The sequence below is a fragment of the Takifugu flavidus genome, chromosome 18 (assembly GCF_003711565.1).
Source record: "Takifugu flavidus isolate HTHZ2018 chromosome 18, ASM371156v2, whole genome shotgun sequence".
Lineage (NCBI taxonomy): Eukaryota > Metazoa > Chordata > Actinopteri > Tetraodontiformes > Tetraodontidae > Takifugu > Takifugu flavidus.
The window spans coordinates 1,625,288-1,648,636 of record NC_079537.1 but is presented as its reverse complement, the minus strand read 5'-3'; the positions used below and the strand labels follow the sequence as shown (position 1 = coordinate 1,648,636).

Sequence of the window (23,349 nt, the reverse complement as noted above, 5' to 3'; positions counted from 1 at the left end):
GTGTGTGTGTGTGTGTGTGTGTGGTGTGTGTGTGTTGTGTGATGACAGTGAAGTGATGTAAGCTCATCTGACATAAACATTCTTGTTGTCATACACACACTTACACACACTCCTACTCCTACAGATTCAAGACGAGACGGCAAGTGTGTATTTGTGTGCGTGCGGTGTGTGCGCGGTAGAGGGAGGTGAAATGATTTCACCTGACAAACAATGCTGCTTTCTCTCGGTTTCTCTTTCTCTGAAACAGAAAGACCAACTGGAGCCGTGCAGGAGATCACACACAGACACACACATGCAGAGAGAGAGAGAGAGAGAGAGAGAGAGAGAGAGAGCCCTGACAAGCAGCTGTTGGTGTTGAACCTTTTTTTGCCATATGCTGTAGTGAAGGTGGGCCGTGAGAGGTCTTTCAAAACAAACAAATAAATAAATATGCTTTAAATCCAAATTAAATCTAAACACAACACAAGTGTCACCTTATTTGTTGACCCCTCACATTAGTAATGGAACGGAACTCACAACTCATCATTTCGTGCGGTGCGAGATGGCGCAGTGGCTCACAGGTGTCAAATGAAGCATCAGGTGAAACTGACAATCAAATCAAATCTGTAAAACCAAACAAGGCTTCATCCAAAGCACTCGCTCGAGTAGCTGTCCCATGGATATCCCTTTAAATTCCATTTGGCAGCATCCACTGTAGCCACTACAATGCTATGAGCATATAAATGTAATGTAAGTGATAAATATTAAGGTTTTGGTGGGCCTCAGAGGTTTTTGACATTTATAATTCGGCCTAACTTCTGAAGTTTGGGAATGGCTGTGCTGCGTCGCTACATTAGTCAGTTTAGTGAGCGACAACAAGCACAGCACTGGAGTTGCTAAGTAAGTGCTATTTAGGGACACGACCAGCGCAACAAGTAACATAAAAGTAACATCTTTTACTATGTCAGTTGTCATGGAAACATGACTTGTGCTACTGGTGCAGTGAGAACAAACGTGTGATCCAGGACTATACTAGATGATAAAGTAGTTCTTCTTTTGTGGTGTCATAGGCCCACACCACTATGTGTGAAAACACCCCAAATGAGAAAGATCCATCCATCCATCCTCCCCTCCCTCCATCCATCCATGCACCATCCCTCCATCCCACCCTCCCTCCCAGCAGTCAGTGGATGAGAGTCAGGAATACACCATGGACGAGGTCATTACAGGACACAGGCTAAGAATTTATGGCAATTTAAAATCTGTAATTAGCATGATGTGCATGCTTTTGAACTGCGGGAGGAACGTGTGGTACCCAGAGAGAACCCTGAGAGGAAGGGAACGTGCCGACTCCACAGAGAGGTCGGAACGGTAGAAATTACTGACACACCCCTTGAAAACAGGATGAAAATCTTCATAACATTTTTACTGATGTTTGTCTTGTATGTGCACATACAAGTGCACACATGTGCACACATACGCATACACACACACACACTCTCTCACACACACATCCTTGTTTCTATCTTTGTGAGGACTTTATTAGACCCATTGCATTCCCCAGCCCCTTACATTAATCCTAAACCTCACAACTAACCCTCCAACCATGGCCTGAACCCAATTCTGACCTAAACCTTAAAATCATGTCTTACCCCTCAGTGCTTTAATGTCGTGAGATCCAGCCAAAATGTCCTCACTTCCCAAAAAATGTCCCCACTTTGCTGGAAGAATGTGGAATTTGGTACTCAATGTGTAGCAAGCACAAGAACAAACACACACACACACACACCACACACACACACAAATCATCTGCAGTGTGTAAGTTTTTGGTGCACACCAAAAGTCTTCATGCCACTGACATTGTGTCTTCCAGTTTTTGTCTCACTCTCCGTCCTCAATATTTTTCTGCAGGTACCTGATGAATGTGACGTTCGAGGGGCGTAATCTGTCGTTCAGTGAGGACGGATACCAGCTGCATCCGAAGCTGGTGATCATTCTGCTCAACAAGGACAGACAGTGGGACCGGGTAAGTTGGGATGGGGGGGGGCAGAAAGCGCTCTGTATTTATATTCATGTTGTTTAAATGGACGCACAAATGGTCACAAAACACTTTCCGGTGAAGTTTAATCCGTCACCGTTGACGGGGTTTCCGATATTTCTGTCCTCTGAGCGCGGCCACAGTCTGGCTTTCTGAATCTTTTATCGTCAGATTTTCACTCAGCATTTCAAGCCTTAAGCTTTTGAGACGCAACCCTGATTAGATGTTATCAAGTCGATGAAGGTGCCTTTGAGCAAATGGAGATATTACTGGGTACAGTGAAGTTCCCTAAACGTACACATACGCAGGCTTGGTTAGTGGCCGTCACCAATTCACAGGCTTAAGATTAAGATTTTGTAAACAAATTAATTATCTCCTATGACTACTGAAATGTGTGGTAATTAAAATCTTATATTTAATATAACGTAACACATATATGTTGTTAAAAGTTACATTAGTAACCGGTAAATATGGAGTTTTAATTGTTCTTTCTCGATCAAATTAAACATTAAACTGGGGACATTGACATTGAGAACCTAGTCCTACCTTCCATTGTCAAACTTTGGATCAAAGTAGTTTTACAGATGTTTCTTTGATCTGTAACTCTCACCTTTATTGCAAACCCTGAACCAGCAACCTTGAATGAACCTGCAGCTCCGAGACACTCTCCATTATCCTTTGGCTCTTCCTGTTCGTTATTGTCCACGTTTCTCTCTTTCTTCTGTCTCTAATCTATATTCTGTCCTCTGATCTGAGGACAAGGTGAATGGCTCCACTCCTCTCTCCCTTCTTCTCTCCATTTCCCCCTTGCAACTAGCACCAGCCTTTTCCTCTCCTTCACTCCCTCACTGCTGTTTCATTCTAAGCTTGACTTCCAGCTGAACCACTTTTGGTTCTTAATGAGTTTCAGCCCCTAGAACCGTCCTTTCACAGCAGCTCTGAAGTAGTATGAAGACCATGTAGAGACTAGGCTAGTTTACACTCGTCTAAGCTCACTTTGACCCCTTCCTCACCACCATTCCCCCCTTTCTTTCCTTCCCTCCACCTCTCTTTATCATTTAGCTTCCTCCACACGTTAGTCCAGTTCAAGTGTTCTGTTGCTGTTCCCCACAGAGGGTGCATTTACATTTAGAACACAAACACACTTTGCACTCCTGCCCCCCCTTAACCGGCCACCTAATTGGTGAACCATATCCATTTCCACCTGCATCTTTTTCTTTGGTTAAAGTGGCCTACAGGGCACTCAGGGTGCGGGCGGAATTTACAGGTATGGCTGCTTGAGACAGGTCGGGGGAGTGAATGGACTAATTAATGATGCTTGTTCGGTGGAGTAGAACCCAAAGGCCCTTCAAACGTACAGCTGGACACTCCTCTGGAGAAGAGCCAATGTTTTGCATCTGAATGAGCTCCATCTCACTTTCTCTTTGATGCGCTTTTGAATTTCTCCTGAATTTAGCTCAGTCCCAGTTCAATCCTTCATGCATGTCCAAGGAATACCTGCTCCACATCGCTGAATTCATGAGAAATTATCCCACCGAGAGCATGACTCAGGTTATCGTGATGGTCGTGTCTGAGGTGTACACGAGCAGAGGACAAATGTCCATGACAAATTTGCCTACAGGCAGAGTAAAGTACATTGTCTCATATCTTTAGCCTTCATGCATGCAACATTAAGTCTGTAACCAATTCCCTATGAGGACAATAAGGGAGATTGTATCTAATCGCCTCTTTTGTTTGTCCGTGTTTCAGCACACTCCTGGTTTATTGTTTCTCTTTCTTTTTAATCCTTCCATTCACCACTTTTGTCTCACTCCTTCCCTCCCCTCTTTCCTCTTGATCTGAATTCTGCTCTTCCCCCGCCTGCAGTTGCGTCCTTCATGTTAACCTTGTTCTCATTCTTTGCTCTCGGTCCCAGAGTCCCCAGCTTTTTTCTCCCCTTCGCGTTTCCCTCCACAGCCTATTTTACATGTTTACATCCTTTAATAGGAAAACTGTTCATTCCTCACCTCAGTGCTGTGCTTATGAGGGACTAATCCCAGTTGATTCCATCTGCAAAACTGTAGCAGTAGGTGTTTTTGAGTTTGCATTTCACTCTGGAATTGGATTTTTTTGTGCCATATTTTTTAGTGATGTCATCACTCACCTAAAGTCCCCACAATTGTGTATTAAGTGGCAAGTTATGAGTCCCCGGTGTTGCCAAGTGGCATAATTGTTGCCACCACATGACTTGTGCTTGTAGCCTGGCTTTTGTCCGGAGCAATAACAACGACAAGAATCCCACAGGAACGCAGCAGCTGTGCTCTCAGTGCTTTGACGAGCACCAAACACGTCCATGTGCCATAGTTAAGTGGGTCTTGTTGATGAAGAGGAATTGAACAGTTTCACTCTTGTGTCACTGTCCTTCCCTGAACCAGCAGCAGATTTTTTTGCGTAATCAGATTTGGTGGTGACATCATCCACAGTCGTGCAGCATAGTTTAAAGAATGTAATTTTAGAAAGGACGGACCTGTTAAACTTCCACATTGATATATATTGGAAAGACATTTCTCACCAACTCTATCTATTTATCACTGTTATTCTCCATTTTTTCATGATTTTTCGGATCATAACCTTTTAATTTTTGCAGTTTGGACTTCAAACAATAAAAAGTGGCTAGAGAAATAGGACATACCTGGAACTAAAGCCTGTGTGATATTTTTACACACAGGCTTAATGCCACACTTGCTGTGTATCTCTGCAGGTGGGTAAATGGGAGAACCGCTCCCTGTCCATGAAATACCACGTGTGGCCTCGCTTTGAACTATACGGAGGGGCAGCGACCCGAGAGGATGACCACCTGTCCATCGTGACATTGGAGGAGGCTCCGTTCGTCATTGTCGAGGACGTAGACCCACTGAGTCTGACGTGCATGAGGAACACGGTGCCCTGCCGAAAACAGATCAAAACGCTGTGAGTGTCAAAACTCAGGTCAAATGAATCAGCGTCAGGTTCTGATGATGAAACACTGGGGGGAGGGGACACACGTGAAGCGGAGAGTAACAATAACGGCAAACATTTACCAGGACAGTTCACGTGTAATTGGTACAGTGAGTTCGTGCAAAATGGGCAGGAGAAGTGTATATATTTTGCTCCTGAGTGATGTTAAATCTCTGTGGCAGCAGCAGCACAGACGCAGAGGTAAATTCAGGTCACACATCATGTGTGAGAGCCAGGAAATGCTCAACGGCAACAAGTCACATTGTGGGTTGTTTTTTTGTTTACTTTTCCAAAAATAACCTTGACGATCTTTGTCTGCAGTAATCAGACGAAGGAGTCGGGGATTTACATCAAGCGTTGCTGCAAAGGTTTCTGCATCGACATCCTGAAGAAGATCGCCAAGACGGTCAAGTTCACCTACGACCTTTACCTGGTCACCAATGGAAAACACGGCAAGAAGATCAACGGGACGTGGAACGGCATGGTGGGAGAGGTGAGGGGGTGGTCCTGCCATTACGTGTGGGGTTTTTGAGAACGTCTGTCTCTGTTACCTTTGCGTTCCCAGCTCACTGTCTGAGACTGACAGTTGCGTGTATTTATGAAGGAGGAAAGTGGCCAAATCTGGAAGGCTTGCTGAGGATTAATGTCCACTCGGTGGAAAGCTGTCTCTTGCTATTTGTCATCGCCATGCATGTGTAAATGATGTGATGATCTTTTTGCTAGACCTCAGCGCTGCCTTTGATACAGCTGATCTTGGCATTTCGTTGCAGAGGCTTGCGCATGTCATCAGGATTAAAGGGGCCGTGCTGGGCTGCTTTAGATCACATTTATCAGATAGATTCCAGTTTGTTCATGTTCAAGATGTTTCCTTGTCATATAGTAGAATTACCCTTTATTGGGTCATGGTTGACTGTCGTGGTCTCCTCTCTTCTCCTTGCGTTGCCTCAATATCTCCTTTATCCTTCTTTCCATCAGCAGTAAGGTACCCCAATATAATCCTGGTCCTGCTCAAGATTTCTTCCTGTTAAAAGGAGTTTGTCCTTTCCACAGTTGCATGCTCGGAATCATATATAAATGATGCATTAGACCCCACTGACCCCAGGCTTAGCCCTTATTTTGTGTAAGTTTATTCACCTAGCTATTGTCTGTTGAGTCCAAGGTGGAGCTGAAATGCTAGCCCAGTGCTACAGGATATAGCAGCGTAAAGCCAACTTTACAGTAATGCACTATGAACACAAAACAACCCAAGAGGAAAATAGTTACTGATCCAGAACAAATAAAAACCATGTGATCCAGCCGACGAAATAATGGCTAAGACAGATTTTGCCTGTGGTCAATATAGCATGTGTGGCTTATGTCAGATATGCCTGAAGGGTTTGTTTCCTCTGTGAAATGTGATTTCATACCTTGAATTATAAGCTTTATTTTATTTCCTCCGGGTCACCTCCCTGTCTAACGGACCTCGCACTCAGTGTCAAATAGGCTAAGCATCTAACCCAAGGGTGCGTGCATTTGAGTCAGCTGCATCAATTCAGGTTGCGGCTCTAAATACCAGCTAATCGACATTGGTCCCTAAGGTAAGGTCAGTTACCGTGACTCAACCTGTAAGAACGAGACACTCGGCTGTCTGGCTATTTCGGTAGAAGCAGATTGATCCGAGTCCAAAGGTCAGGGGTCAGGAACACAGAAGTTTGAACAACCTTCAGATATCACCAGAACAATTATCAGACAGAAACAAGTCACCTTTTTATTAAATATAAACGGCTGAGTCTTCCTGCCACTCAGCTTCTGTATTTCAGCGACAGGCAGCTGTAATCACAGTTATCTCTGAATCGCTGTTGCCGTGTGGAAGAAAAAGTGCCATAATGTGCTATTTCCTTCCTCACCTACACAGAGGAATGGTCATTAAGGAGGAGGAGTGGTAGACACACAGAGACACACTTACACACCTCCTCGCAGTTCTTCAATATGTGCTATTTTAAATAAACTCAAGTTCTGCAGCACAACTCACACTTTTGAATGTCCGATATTCACTAAATCATCGGTCAGGGGCCCATTTATCTTGCAGGATCAGTCCCTGTACCCAAACTGACATCAGCCAAAGCCTTAACACACTGTGTTCGAGATTTGAAATGAAATATTGAAAAGAATTTTTAAAATATTTTATGAGGGCTTACTCTTTATTGATTCTTGTGCTCTGTGTCAGATTTCATGAGCTGCTCTGGCTCTCCGTGCCCAGCCTGATATATAATAGGCAACAGACTTGATTACACCAGTTGGGCTTCGCTGGCAGAGTCACATAAAGACGCTGGCAACACTTAGCAGTCGAGACACGCACACACACGCGCGTGCACAGATCCTCGCTCATTCTCAATAACACCCACATGGGTCACTTTCATAACACGCACAGAACAAGTCGTAGGAGGGAGATGGAGAGAGCGAGTGGAAAGAGAGAAAATGAGGGAGAGGAAGTGAGTACACTGCTGGGTGGACTCGCTCGCTCCTTCCTCTGGGAGACATTCACACATTCAGGCACTAAACACACACACACAGGAGTACGAACACACACGTGTTGACGAAACAGATGAGATTTTAAAAAAAAATAAATGCAAATGCAGGCGCAGAGCTCGCAGACGCTGATGGTGCGGAGCAAATGTGTGTTATTGTTCCCCACCTGTGAAGGTCCACCTCAGGTGCAGAACAAAGGGCTCTCTTTATGACTCACCAGGAGCTTTGACTCATCCCGTCACAAACATCTTATTAACTCTGCGAGCTAGTCTTGTCCCACTTCACCCTCTGCGCTGCAGGGCTTTGAAATTTTGGGGCTAAATATACCTGCCGCCGAGGTGCCAGCAGGGGGGAGGCAGGTAGAGGAAGGGCAGACACGGCTGCAGCTATTTCCAGCAGCCCTGACCCACTGTGGCAACCCACTTTCTACCTCCCTTTCTGTCGTTCCCCCTCCTTCCCCTCCCCAGGCGCGGATCACGAGTGCCCATTCTCGCGCCGGGTTTCGGAAAGCGTGCCCACCAGCCGCGCTCCAGCTCTGTCTCGCCGGTATTCTTTCCCCCCATTTCAACGTGTCCTCGTTCCCTCCAACCTGTCCCATCTGTTACGCCCAAACTTGATTCCCTCCATTTTCTGACAGCTGGAAGAGCAAATAGCTGCATCTGCTGCATACTTATCTGTGCTGTACTCTTATTTTCCTAACTTCCAGTAAAACGGTGAAAAAAAAAGCTGTTTTTTGGAGGAGGCTGGGAACCACTGTTGGGTGCATAAACTTTAACCCTGTAGCAAACCATTTCTTCCTGATCTAATGGGTTTCTGAAAGCTCTTCTGCTCTTCAGTCACACCTTTTTAAAAGCAGGACCAGCATGATTAACAGGGTTTTTTAAAAATATGCACAACCTGCTAAGAGCTCTGATGTTCTATTTTTGGGTCATAATCTATTCTTACCTTCCTTGTTTTTATGTGTTGTTTTCTGCGCTAGAAGAGTTTTACCTCCAGGAAATTTGAATATTCTACAAAAGATTTGTCCCTTTAAAGTGCACTTCTCTCCTCATTTGACAGAGCTCCAGCAGGTTGTTTGCACGACTGAAAATGAAAAGGTTTCAATTAACATAGGAGGGCCTGTTTTTCCCCCCAACCATCTTCACCAGGTGGTGACAAAGAACGCGCTCATGGCCGTCGGCTCCCTGACCATCAACGAGGAGAGATCGGAAGTCATCGACTTTTCCGTCCCTTTCATCGAGACGGGCATCAGCGTCATGGTGTCCCGTAGCAACGGCACCGTCTCTCCATCAGCCTTTTTAGGTGAGGAGCCAGAAATGATGTGGTGCTATTGTTGTTCTTAGCTTGTATTTGATTGTACATATGTCTGGTCATATTTTAACATTTTTCATGGATAAATTCACCTTAGATAAAAATATATTCTATATTCTTTCATTTTGCACTAATGTGCATGAGTAATTGTTGAATAGTATTCAATTGGCTCCAGAATTAGTCATTTCCCAACATAATGTTCTTTGTATTTATTCCCGTTTCCAGCCGCACAGTTGCTGCAGTAAAAAGAGGCTGAGTAAAGTGATTTAGCAGACAGGTTCAGTGATTAGAGCTGAGCTTTAATGCATTTGCATGATGGGAACACAGACTGCACGGCGTGATAATACATCTGTAATAACTGTTTATTTACTCTCTCTTTTGCTCGCTTTCTCTTTGCCCTCTTATATTCCTTACACCTACTGTATTTTTCTGACTTCTTCTTCCCAATCTGGTGCTCCACATTTACATACCTCTCCTGCCTTGTTCATGTTGCCTTCTGCGCTCTCTTTTTCTCCCTTCTTTCTCTCTCCTCCTCGCTTTTGCGTTCCTCTCATCCCTCATTTTCCCCATTCGGTCTCTCTCTCTCTGCATGATCCATGCCTTTTCCACGCTCTCTCCTTCATCCATCTCCCTCCAACCCCCCCTCCCTCTCTCCCCTCCAGAGCCATTCAGTGCGGACGTGTGGTGATGATGTTCGTGATGCTGCTGCTGGTGTCAGCAATAGCGGTGTTCATATTCGAGTACTTCAGCCCTGTGGGCTACGACCGCTGTCTGGCCGATGGCAGAGGTGAGAGGCCCTAGCTGGAGACACACACACACACACACACACACACACACACACACACACACACACACACACAGGAGTACGAACACACACGTGTTGACGAAACAGATGAGATTTTAAAAAAAAATAAATGCAAATGCAGGCGCAGAGCTCGCAGACGCTGATGGTGCGGAGCAAATGTGTGTTATTGTTCCCCACCTGTGAAGGTCCACCTCAGGTGCGGAACAAAGGGCTCTCTTTATGACTCACCAGGAGCTTTGACTCATCCCGTCACAAACATCTTATTAACTCTGCGAGCTAGTCTTGTCCCACTTCACCCTCTGCGCTGCAGGGCTTTGAAATTTTGGGGCTAAATATACCTGCCGCCGAGGTGCCAGCAGGGGGGAGGCAGGTAGAGGAAGGGCAGACATGGCTGCAGCTATTTCCAGCAGCCCTGACCCACTGTGGCAACCCACTTTCTACCTCCCTTTCTGTCGTTCCCCCTCCTTCCCCTCCCCAGGCGCGGATCACGAGTGCCCATTCTCGCGCCGGGTTTCGGAAAGCGTGCCCACCAGCCGCGCTCCAGCTCTGTCTCGCCGGTATTCTTTCCCCCCATTTCAACGTGTCCTCGTTCCCTCCAACCTGTCCCATCTGTTACGCCCAAACTTGATTCCCTCCATTTTCTGACAGCTGGAAGAGCAAATAGCTGGATCTGCTGCATACTTATCTGTGCTGTACTCTTATTTTCCTAACTTCCAGTAAAACGGTGAAAAAAAAAGCTGTTTTTTGGAGGAGGCTGGGAACCACTGTTGGGTGCATAAACTTTAACCCTGTAGCAAACCATTTCTTCCTGATCTAATGGGTTTCTGAAAGCTCTTCTGCTCTTCAGTCACACCTTTTTAAAAGCAGGACCAGCATGATTAACAGGGTTTTTTTTAAATATGCACAACCTGCTAAGAGCTCTGATGTTCTATTTTTGGGTCATAATCTATTCTTACCTTCCTTGTTTTTATGTGTTGTTTTCTGCGCTAGAAGAGTTTTACCTCCAGGAAATTTGAATATTCTACAAAAGATTTGTCCCTTTAAAGTGCACTTCTCTCCTCATTTGACAGAGCTCCAGCAGGTTGTTTGCACGACTGAAAATGAAAAGGTTTCAATTAACATAGGAGGGCCTTTTTCCCCCCAACCATCTTCACCAGGTGGTGACAAAGAACGCGCTCATGGCCGTCGGCTCCCTGACCATCAACGAGGAGAGATCGGAAGTCATCGACTTTTCCGTCCCTTTCATCGAGACGGGCATCAGCGTCATGGTGTCCCGTAGCAACGGCACCGTCTCTCCATCAGCCTTTTTAGGTGAGGAGCCAGAAATGATGTGGTGCTATTGTTGTTCTTAGCTTGTATTTGATTGTACATATGTCTGGTCATATTTTAACATTTTTCATGGATAAATTCACCTTAGATAAAAATATATTCTATATTTTTTCATTTTGCACTAATGTGCATGAGTAATTGTTGAATAGTATTCAATTGGCTCCAGAATTAGTCATTTCCCAACATAATGTTCTTTGTATTTATTCCCGTTTCCAGCCGCACAGTTGCTGCAGTAAAAAGAGGCTGAGTAAAGTGATTTAGCAGACAGGTTCAGTGATTAGAGCTGAGCTTTAATGCATTTGCATGATGGGAACACAGACTGCACGGCGTGATAATACATCTGTAATAACTGTTTATTTACTCTCTCTTTTGCTCGCTTTCTCTTTGCCCTCTTATATTCCTTACACCTACTGTATTTTTCTGACTTCTTCTTCCCAATCTGGTGCTCCACATTTACATACCTCTCCTGCCTTGTTCATGTTGCCTTCTGCGCTCTCTTTTTCTCCCTTCTTTCTCTCTCCTCCTCGCTTTTGCGTTCCTCTCATCCCTCATTTTCCCCATTCGGTCTCTCTCTCTGCATGATCCATGCCTTTTCCACGCTCTCTCCTTCATCCATCTCCCTCCAACCCCCCCTCCCTCTCTCCCCTCCAGAGCCATTCAGTGCGGACGTGTGGGTGATGATGTTCGTGATGCTGCTGCTGGTGTCAGCAATAGCGGTGTTCATATTCGAGTACTTCAGCCCTGTGGGCTACAACCGCTGTCTGGCCGATGGCAGAGGTGAGAGGCCCTAGCTGGAGACACACACACACACACACACACACACAGTGCGAGAGTGAGCCAGCTAGGGTACCCACTGGGGAGCAAACTGCATGATTGTTAGGGGATATAGATGCAAACTGATGCAGACACTTTTCTCCTCCAGCCTTTCTCGCCGCTTTCAGTTAGAACACACCAGATGGTCGGATATGCTTCTGCTGTTTTCATCAGTGGCATCGCACATTTGAAATATGCACTTAAAGTGATGCTGCGCCGTGTAGTTCCAGTTTTTCAGCAGACCACCATGGAAGTGCGCTGAAAACTCCAATATGCTGACTTTGTGATGTACGCCGCTCATGAGTAGACCCCAATTCATTCTAATTAAGTGTATAACGAGATACGACACAACACTTCCACTCATTGACTCATTTCCGTTTTTAGCGTGGCGCCATTTAACAGGCTTTTTATGAGTAATAAAACGATGAATCTGTCTGCTGGAACATGGACGTGGCTCTGTTATTCAAACACAGGTGAAAGCAGGACAAGGTTGTGCAGATGAGCGGGGAGAATATGGGCGGCGAGCAACTTCCTGAGAACGAGTGTTTGGTGACTAATGCCTCTTCTGGTAATTTATACCAAACACGGAAGCAGGCACAGGTGTGCGGGTTAATTCTTCGTGAATGTCAATAACGCAGGCTCCGTCCCTCTCCCACGAGTTGCGCATCGCCGCTTACGAACACTGACAAAACGCCTCCGCATATGGAGCGGCTGCCCTGGATGACCCAGCCACTCCCGCTCTTACTCGCCGCTTCCCTCTCCCAGCGCCCACAAGTGGTTCGGTCCCTCACCCACCAGCAGCGTCGCTTCCGTCACGCCGGACGGGCTGTTTTGCATTCATTTCCATATTTTGGAAGAAACACTTGTGAGCTCTGACAGCAGGAGGTTGCTTTTGTGTTAGAGCCCTAGACACAAAAAGAGGGGGAAAAAATCATTGACTTCTCAAAACTCCAACTCTGATGCGCACACACACACACACACACACACACACAGTGCAAGAGTGAGCCAGCTAGGGTACCCACTGGGGAGCAAACTGCATGATTGTTAGGGGATATAGATGCAAACTGATGCAGACACTTTTCTCCTCCAGCCTTTCTCGCCGCTTTCAGTTAGAACACACCAGATGGTCGGATATGCTTCTGCTGTTTTCATCAGTGGCATCGCACATTTGAAATATGCACTTAAAGTGATGCTGCGCCGTGTAGTTCCAGTTTTTCAGCAGACCACCATGGAAGTGCGCTGAAAACTCCAATATGCTGACTTTGTGATGTACGCCGCTCATGAGTAGACCCCAATTCATTCTAATTAAGTGTATAACGAGATACGACACAACACTTCCACTCATTGACTCATTTCCGTTTTTAGCGTGGCGCCATTTAACAGGCTTTTTATGAGTAATAAAACGATGAATCTGTCTGCTGGAACATGGACGTGGCTCTGTTATTCAAACACAGGTGAAAGCAGGACAAGGTTGTGCAGATGAGCGGGGAGAATATGGGCGGCGAGCAACTTCCTGAGAACGAGTGTTTGGTGACTAATGCCTCTTGTGGTAATTTATACCAAACACGGAAGCAGGCACAGGTGTGCGGGTTAATTCTTCGTGAATGTCAATAACGCAGGCTCCGTCCCTCTCCCACGAGTTGCGCATCGCCGCTTACGAACACTGACAAAACGCCTCCGCATATGGAGCGGCTGCCCTGGATGACCCAGCCACTCCCGCTCTTACTCGCCGCTTCCCTCTCCCAGCGCCCACAAGTGGTTCGGTCCCTCACCCACCAGCAGCGTCGCTTCCGTCACGCCGGACGGGCTGTTTTGCATTCATTTCCATATTTTGGAAGAAACACTTGTGAGCTCTGACAGCAGGAGGTTGCTTTTGTGTTAGAGCCCTAGACACAAAAAGAGGGGGAAAAAATCATTGACTTCTCAAAACTCCAACTCTGATGCGCACACACACACACACACACACACACACACACACACATGTATACAGTATATATCGACAGACCTGTTTCATACCTCTCATGGGCCATCATGTTGAGAAGAAACATTCCTCCCCAAAGTGCTGTTGGCCGCTGTGCCCCTCCCTCTTTTAACTGCCTGTAGCCACCGTGGGAGGTTGGTATCAAGAAGACTGCAGATTGAAGTTTGGACTACAAAGTATCAATGGCACGGCCACAGATTTGTGAAGTCTGCCTCAATTCCTTTGCAAAGCGGGCGTGAAATGAGAGCACCATGCGCCAGTGCATGAGAACACACACATCCCTGTTCTCTCACACGCGGACACGTACCCACACACAAACTGCTAATCACAGAAGAGAGGCCGATGAACCCAAGCGCTGCAGATAAATCGAACCTACGCAGAGTTGAATAAGCTGCAGACAACTCCAGAACACGTTTGGTCTGGTCATGAGGAGGCTGGGGGCAAGAACCTTTTTCAAGTGTCAGAGAAATTGCACCATGACTGCAAGTACTTCATTCATTGAAATTTGTTTATGGAGATATATTTAGAACTGCGCACTGGAATTTAAAACATCGTTGCTGATCATTGCTGAGGAGTAGTTCTTGTTAGAATCGTTTAGCTGCGCTGTAGAACATGTGGAACCCATATTATCACTTAGCCTTCTGTTCAAACTCACTTTAATTGACATTTTCTTCCACCGTTGCCTGAACAGCAGCATTTAGTCTGGATCTTTCAAAAATATCAAACCTGTTGCTCCAGAATGCTCGGAGTAAAGACCTTGTGGGATGTTTCCATCTGTGGAACTGAAAACATATAACACTGATGAGTTTAGTCAGGGGTTTCGATCTCGTGCATTTTGAGTGGGAGCATATTTTGAGGAGTTATTTACATCTGAGGGTGGCTTTGTGCCTTGGCAGCCTTGTGTTTTTCTAGTTTAGCCTTTAATAATTCAAACTGTCAAGCACACCTATTTAGCTAAAAAGCAGTAAGTCTCTTTATTTTAAATGCTGGAAGAAGGTTAAATGTTTCTTATTTATTTTAGAGCTCAGCTGATCTCTGCCTGTCTTTCAGAGCCTCACGGTCCATCCTTCACCATCGGTAAGGCCATCTGGCTGCTCTGGGGTCTGGTCTTTAACAACTCTGTACCGGTGCAGAACCCCAAAGGCACCACAAGTAAGATCATGGTGTCAGTGTGGGCCTTCTTCGCTGTCATCTTCCTGGCCTCTTACACTGCCAACCTGGCTGCGTTCATGATCCAGGAGGAGTACGTGGATCAGGTCACTGGCCTTTCAGACAAAAAGGTATGATGGATGCTTTTAGTACCATCTAGTCTCAGCTGTGTTTATGAACTAGAGCTTTCACACGCTTCCGTCACTCTCTCGGTCTTTGTCTTACCCACACCCCCCCTTCAGTTCCAGAGCCCCAATGACTTCTCACCCCCATTCCGGTTCGGCACCGTCCCAAATGGGAGCACAGAGAGAAACATCAGGAACAACTATCCAGAAATGCACTCTTACATGACAAAGTTCCATCAGAGGAACGTCAACGAAGCCCTGCAGAGTCTCAAAGCTGGGTAAGTGCACATGGAAATGGTCCATTCGGCTCACTGGAACAACTAAAACGACTGTGAAAACATCCCACGAGGGACTACTTTACAAAATAGGATACTAAACAAAACCTTTTGGAGCAACTTAATGTCACTTTGCATTGCTGCCCCTTTGAGCAGCATCAAATAACAAAATAAGGCTGAAAAGAAAAATCTAGCTAAGAAAAACTTCCTAAAAAATATCAGTCAGAACATATCTAAGATCTTTAAAAGAGAGGGGATTATGCGCTCTAGTGCAGCCCTGCACCAGAGGGCTATTAAGGTGTTTGAGCTTAACTTAAACTGACTAATGCAACATACCTGTTACCTGTTATTAGCTGTTATTATGCCCTCTGTATAGTTAGGGTTAAGAAGCACTAATTAACCCGATCCTGTCTCTGGTTCATTTCTTCGCATCAGCAAACTGGACGCTTTCATCTACGATGCCGCGGTGCTGAACTACATGGCGGGCAGGGATGAGGGTTGCAAGCTGGTGACCATTGGCAGTGGCTACATCTTTGCCACCACAGGCTACGGCATCGCCATCCAGAAGGATTCCCACTGGAAGAGACACGTGGACCTCGCCATCCTGCAGCTTTTCGGAGACGGTGAGGCTTCACGTTGTTTCGGCTCCCTGATTTATTCATGTGCGCTCAGCGTAATGCATTAGTGGACACGGGACGCCGCCATGCATACAATACAGTGCCGTGCTGATGAGCTGTTCACTTTTTAATCATTGAGAGACGCAGCAGAGTTTCCAGCGCGCTCCAACACGGAGGGAACAGCTCAACCACAGAGAAATGTTCTGCTCATTTGAACAGTCCTTCCCTGCGTGAGTGACAGTGAGGACGATAGCGCGTTCATGTCTGGACATGACTGACGACCACTGATGAGACGTTCCAGCAAATGCATCTGGACCGGGGGAACTATTTACCTACCCGAAAAAAAGAGGCGTGACTTTTTTGAGCGTTTTTGCAGCGAGACAGGAAGTCAGTCGTTAGGGCCTGAATCAGCTAACACTTGAACTGTTCTGCGAACAGGTGACTTCAGTCAGCCTCGGAGGCTGTAAGAATTATAAATAAATGGTAACATAAATATATAAAGAGCCAGTGTTTCGGTAATGTTAGCATTAGATAATCCTGTTGAGCCAACCGATATTTTGTCAGCATCTAAAATTAACAATTGCAAATGTATCTAAATTAAAGCTTTTATCGGTGGTACAGTTGGGTGGGTGGGCAATAATGTGAAATCACAACATGTAACTGTGTTTCTAACACTTTAGACTTTGTAGCTGTTGTAATGTTTTAAGAAATGATAATATGCCCAATTCAATGATCTTATGGGTTGAAATGGCAACTTTTTAATTCATTAATCTAAATTCATTTTAAAAGCTCATTAAACTTGTTTCATTTAACAACCAATTTTCCTTGAATTAATCTTTAATCAGTCCATTCTAAAAAGCTACAGAGAAGCAGCTAAGTTTGTTGAAAATACTGGGGGTCTGACCAGCTGAGGCCCCTGCCTATTTCTAAGGCAGCCACATGGCTGGTAACTAAACTGCTTACATCCAGGAGCAGCTTTGTGTCCAACTTCTCCTGGGTTCGTCCATTTCGGGCGTTCCCCTGGACCCCCTGGAGCTCCAATAACCCAGAGAGACAAAGAAATGAAATTGTCTTTGAGGTTAACTCTCATTCTGAAGACAAACTCTTCACCTGAAGTTAAACTGAGTAACAACCGAGTCAGCAGCTTTATCAGATTTCAGTGTTTAAGACTGACTGAGAACATTTGTGCACGCGCTTGAGTGTGAATCCAGCCTGATGTGACCTGCTGCCCTGAACAGATGTGAAGACTCCAGACATCCACACCCCTCATACACCAGAGGCCAAGAAATCCATCGGAGCCATGCCGACAGCCTTCTTTGTTAGGAACGATAGCCAGCCATTATATAGATTTTCTTATTTACTCTACGGGAGCCGATGCGCAATTTCGGGACTCATTTTCTCCAGGAATAATTTGTTTTTTCGCTCTGATCTAGTTTATTATGAGATCATCACTTTCATCGATACGAGCTAAAGCAAAGTAAGACAGGGAAACTATTATATAAACATATAAATTATCAGGTGAATATTTTCATATGTCAGTGGTGAACAAATAGAAGTGTTACTGTATATCCAGACTCAAGGTTATGTTTTTTAAGTGACAAGAAATCACTAAAACTGCTGTTCAGTTTCTTTGTTTGTTTTTTAAAAAAGAGAATCTATATAAAATAATGCTAATGCTCAGAAGCCAGACGCCGCGCCGGTGTCAGAGGCAGCGGCCGCTGAATGTGTGATTAATTATGCGACGCTTGTCCCGCCACAGTGGACTTTGATAGAGCTCAGCTCGCGGTGAGTCAGATGGAGACCTCAGAAACACACATGCACTCGCGCATTAGTGCTTTTAGAACCCGTGTGGCCGCCAGCACCATAGCCACAGAAGTGAGCGCTGTAATACGGCTGCAACTAACATGTGAAGATGTTTGAAGTGTCTACTGCAAAATTCAGGGCTCGCTTTCACTCCTAAATCTCTTGACCCCCTCCCATCCTAACTATCTGCCTGCCATCTTCTCTCCTCTCTCCGTCTGTTGCATCATCTCTCCATCCCTGGTGTCTTCTCGTACCCATCCTGTTCTTGCATCATATCCATCCTCTCTTTTTTATGTTTTACGTTGCTTTTGCTTTGTTTCAAACCCCAAAGAATAAAAAGAAACATTTCTCCCACCAAGTGTCATAATTGCGCCCCCCCCCTTCACAATCCTCTCTGTTTTCTCCCCTTCATTCTTCTCCTCCCGTAATTTACTCTCACCCCTTCTCCCCCTCATCCAGGTGAGATGGAGGAGCTGGAGTCCCTGTGGCTGACTGGGATCTGCCACCACGAAAAGAACGAGGTCATGTCCAGCCAGCTGGACGTGGACAACATGGCGGGTGTCTTCTACATGCTGGGAGCCGCCATGGCCCTGTCTCTCATCACCTTCATCTGCGAGCACTGGTTCTACTGGCAGCTGCGCTTCTGCTTTATGGGCGTCTGCTCCGGTCAGCCTGGCCTTGTCTTCAGCATCAGCAGGGTGAGACATTTGCGTCATTGCAGCCTGAGTACATGCTTGTGCATGTGTGCATCATATTATTAAAACTGATCCATATTTACAGATTTGTTGCTGGGAGAGGCATTCTGGGTATTTTGATAATAAGAATGCATCAATAGTTCCTGATGAAACTAAAGGCCTGTGTGACCCACATTAGCCTGTGATGCACTTCTTTAAAGCTTCACAGCGATGAACCGTTATAAACTAGAGGTGCTCTGGTCATCGACAGTTTCGAATGGGTGGCCCACTGCTGAGGTCAGGCAGGAGTTCACGTTTCTTTATTGACAAAGTCACCTTTAAGGTCAACACGTTCTCTGAAAAATTTGAGCTCCCTCCCAGGGTTGGCGTCGTTATTTTATCACAGCCCTGGTTTGAGAGCTCTCGCAGTTGTGTCTCAACACAATTCTGTGGGCTTGTGTTGCCTGAGAACTATCGCACGATGGACGTAGTTAACTCAGAAGAGGCGAAACATTGTGCACACTAGAGGAAAAGCTAGCTAACAGCAATGGACAGTGATCAGGAACAGCTGGTCTAGGCTGTTAGGAAATACCAAAAGCTGTAGGACCAATGTGCAAATGGGTAATAAAGTGTGAAAGAGGGCAGCCCAAACGTGCACGAAGGAGGGCGTCTGCCTGCAAAACATGGTGATACCTAAACTGTTGCTGGTGCCACCTTGAGAAAACTAATAGATTCTCTGTTCATGCCTTTAACGTTAATATTATGGATGATATAAATGTAATTTGGGGTGAAAGTCTCACTTTCAAATAATCATCCTTATTTCCAGGTCACAAAGTAATTGACAGGCATGTCTGCAGTAGGGTTTGCTGAGGAATTCCTCTTAACCCACATTCCCACGATCTCTCGATGTTTCTCCTTCCCTGTTGGTTGCCTTTTGGGGTTTTGACTAAAAAGGAGAATTTAAATATGGAAGAAGTCTTGACACGCAGACTGATGGGGGAAAAAAGAAATGCTTGCATAAATTTGAGGCTGTCTCAGCAGCCAAACTTGTCCGTCCCAGCAGGTAATAAATCTCCAGTTTACTGCTGCATCACTGGCTCCGCCGTGTCCGTAAAGTCACCTTCACCACTTGTTTATTTATCAGGCCTTCATCAGTTTTATTGGCTGTAATAAAAGATAGCGTTACTCCACCAGCATCCAGAGCTTCGCGTCCCAAACTTTAAACGGAAACCGCGGCTGTTTTCTCTCCGCTACGCTCGGGCCCTCCCAACGTCCGCGGGGTAAATATTTACAAAATGTTGAGCCCAAATCAATATCCCACTCAACAAAAATCAGCCGCAGAACAAGAGAGGGTTGATTACCACATCCCAGGGGACCAAAGTCACCCCCGGGGTATTTGATTTGCATTCCAATTGTTTTGACATGGCTTCGGTGTAATGCACTGCAAGGTGAACCGCTGCAGGCGAAACCATACGGCTGATTTACAGCAGAGAGCCCCCCCTCCCCTCAGCTGCTGCTAGGATGCACCAAGAAAGCAGCTCTAGAAAAAAACAGCAGCCGCCGTGACACTTCTGTTGTAATATTCCGCTCCACTGCTCAACTTTGATTATTTTGTACTCCGTTAATTTTACGTCGTCGCTTGTTTATTGTCGCCCGTGCAGGTCGGCGTGCGTTCGCCATGGAGGGAGCGTAAAAGTCGGTTGTTAAAACGTCAAACGGCTTCTCAGTTTAACAGACAGGCAGTTTTTTTTAATCATTACATCATTGTAATTTGTGTCCCAGTTGGGTCTGAAAGCAATCAGGCTCCTTGTAACAGTAATTCAGTCTTATACTTTTATTACAACACAGAGTATTGAGCTCTCGCTGTCCTTAAATATGACCCGTTTATTTGTTCAGCTCTTCAGAGGGTCCACAACAATACGGTTTATTTTCATCTCCATAATCCTCATCTGCATCTATTTTCTCACTTATTCAGGTGTTTTGTCTCGGGCCTCGGCCTGATCCCCCCCACCCCCCCCCCCCCACCACCCCCCCCAAACCTGCTACTCAGTCTTCAAAAAAAAATCAATTTCACACCATAATCGAATAAATTTCATTGTTCAAGCTGCAATTAATACTTAAGCCCTGCAGTGTAAAATATTAGACATCTGTCACGGTCGGCATGAGTCAGGCGGCTGCGGTCGTGGCTTCACGGTCGGTGAGCGGTCGCTCCCTCGGCGGGCCCGGCGTCCGTGAGAGTGCCTCTCCCACGGCTACCCCGCTCCTCTGGGTCCCACCTGCAACCCTGCAACAAATTAATTATTTCGATTTTAAAAGTATGTAATGACTTCAACACATTACAGGTTAATTTCACAGCCTGCATATCACAGCATTTGCATTCGGCTCCGCGTAGGAGCGACGTGCGCTGATAAGGTGGAAGTTAATTATGAGCTGCGGCATGTACAGTAGACAGTAGGCAGTCCTGCACACAGGCCTCCCAGCTGATTTGCTGCCTCGCTGTACCACTGTCATCACATATTCCTGGTGTTCACTCATCCTGCTGCTGTAAAACTGGACCCGTACCAGGCTGCCAGCTGTCACATTATGTGGGCACGATTTGTATTTCAATCGCATTTTAGTGAATGCTTTTCTCTGTGTCGGGGGCTGTAAATGGGATTTAACCTGCCCCATCCCCACAAAATCTTCAGTGTTCCACTCAAATCTTTATTTAGTTTTTAAAAAATGACGTTAAATATACTTATAAAATGTATACATTGATCCACAGAATAACAACTAGACATTTTCAAAGACATGGAGGCCCGTCCCTGCCCTCATGCCTGATGCCCCCCCCCAACCTTCAGTACATATCCTGCAGATGTTCAGCATGCACCATATAGTGATCTTTAAACAGCTCATAACCCACCTGTTTTAAAGACTTATTTTAACCACTGGGCTTGTTAAAACTGGGAGATAAAAAAATGTGTTTATGTGAATTATTGTGAGATTTGGTGAAACTGTGTAGGAGAACAACAAGTTTAAAATGTACCCACACACACAAAAAAATGAGTGAAGCAGCAGTGTTGATGAAAATCTCAGAATCTGCCCATTTCCAAGCTAATTTCAACCACTTTGCAATGGATATTCTGGACGTGTTGGAACGGGAAGACTTTATAATCCATGAATTTGAGTTTTTGTGACATTACATTTAACAGTGTAGCTGGAAAATAAACTGGAGACATGCATGTACGGTACAATCAAAGGCAAGCATTTGGCTTGAGTTGCAGAAGTCGTGGTGGAAGTTCTCAGGAAATCTCCTGGCACTATCAGTGAGACGTGCAGCTGGAGCTGCTGCAGAAGGTGGACAAACTAAATATTTAAGTTAACGCAGCAGAACTCACTACATCTGATATGTGTGGTGAACCAGCTCTGGATTTCATGAGTATTATGACATGAAATCATGTTTTGGAGGCAACAAAAGGTCATTTTGTTCCAGAGATGTGTAGATATACTGAGAAAAAAATGAATATATATGTATATATATGTGTGTGTGTGTGTGTGTGTGTGTGTGTGTGTGTATGTTTCTAGACTATTTCCTTTCCACCAACTGTGAAATTTGGAGCATCATCACTTCTTTGCTCTTGAATGTCCACACCTTAAACGGTTCTTACTCCAGTATATATATATTACAGATATACTGTATGCTTCTTCTATCAAAAATTAAAGATCAGATTTTAAGAGACACAAAGTGAATGCATGAGGCGAGGCGCTATGATTGGAGTCACAGGGGGACGATGTGACGGATTTGGCGGTAGGTGTAATTAGGATGGTAAAAAGGGGGAAAAAAGAGGATAAAGTCGTGACAAATTGTGCAAGCATGCAGATTCCACATTTCTATAAAACCCTTGTCTTTTTTTACATTTATTCTAGCCTCCGCTGCCACCGTCAGTTTTTACATACTTGGCTGTTAACAGAGTGTGAAATTGAAGAAGTTCTAAATGATTACTAGACTTGAATTTCCATAGTAACTCTCAAGTCTCGAGTCTCTTCAGGGGACGTTACACTATACTTGTCTCAATCTCAAGCACACTCATAAATGGGGGGGGGAGACTACCATCAACCTTCTTTTTAGCTGCACCTAATGCAACAGTTTTACACAATTGGGCGTTTTGGGTTCATTATCATTATTCCACACAAGGATTTTATCTGATGGGGTTTTGAACTGGACCTATTGTTGCTGAAAACGTTACAGCATTAGCTATTTAGCATTTTCTTGAAAACAGCTGTAAAGCTGAATAATTGCCTATAGAAATAATTGGAAAGTGCAATTCAGGGTCAACAAGTCCTATTAGTGGATTAAAGGCGGGGAAGGGAAATGCGTTTTATCTCAACAGCGAAGCATGTCAGCTATCCAGCTGACCCCTAACATCTTAGCAGAGTCCTGACCTCATTACTTGTAGCCAAGTGGCTCTTTATTCCCGCAGCCATCTCCAAGCAAATCAAAAAACTGCACGAAATCATTGTTTTGGATTGATTTGTTCCTTCTTTCTCCCCATCCGTCATGCCCGGCCCGCTTTCCGCTCTCCATCCATTTTTATCTGAATATTGTATAGTACATCACTGAATGTAAATGGAGCCGTTTATCTTTCTGTCGCAGCGGGGCTCCACTGGTGTCTCCTTGGCACGGCCTTTCCCTTCTAGGAGGATTGTGCTGTGGCCTCTAGTACCGAATGGTGGAACAGAGGTGTTTAATAACAGCCAGCAGATATTGTTCAGCTGAATTCTAATCACATTGATTAAAGCTATTGACCAGCGTGACCCAGGGGATTTTACGGCTCCTTTGCCTTTATCCATCATCCAGATATAACATTCTCTCTGCTTATCTCACAGTATTTAATTTAGTATTCATATTTATGGTGCAAGTAAAGAGCATACCTTTTCTGCTATTACTTTATGTTATGGGTGTCCAGCATTAAGTCCCTGTAAGGAT

The 23,349-nt window shown here is 45.2% G+C and overlaps 1 protein-coding gene across 1 annotated transcript in view; it reads left to right on the top strand.

The window, feature by feature from the left end:
* grin2ba (glutamate receptor, ionotropic, N-methyl D-aspartate 2B, genome duplicate a) overlaps positions 1 to 23,349 on the top strand; it is a 93,437-nt gene that overhangs the window by 62,772 nt on the left and 7,316 nt on the right. Inside the window, exons 7-15 of the mRNA XM_057014410.1 lie at positions 1,891 to 2,005; positions 4,758 to 4,966; positions 5,315 to 5,486; positions 8,650 to 8,803; positions 11,598 to 11,723; positions 14,791 to 15,020; positions 15,132 to 15,292; positions 15,725 to 15,912; positions 18,169 to 18,407. Of these exons, the coding sequence (XP_056870390.1) occupies positions 1,891 to 2,005; positions 4,758 to 4,966; positions 5,315 to 5,486; positions 8,650 to 8,803; positions 11,598 to 11,723; positions 14,791 to 15,020; positions 15,132 to 15,292; positions 15,725 to 15,912; positions 18,169 to 18,407 (1,594 nt within the window). The remainder of the gene's footprint in view (positions 1 to 1,890; positions 2,006 to 4,757; positions 4,967 to 5,314; positions 5,487 to 8,649; positions 8,804 to 11,597; positions 11,724 to 14,790; positions 15,021 to 15,131; positions 15,293 to 15,724; positions 15,913 to 18,168; positions 18,408 to 23,349) is intronic.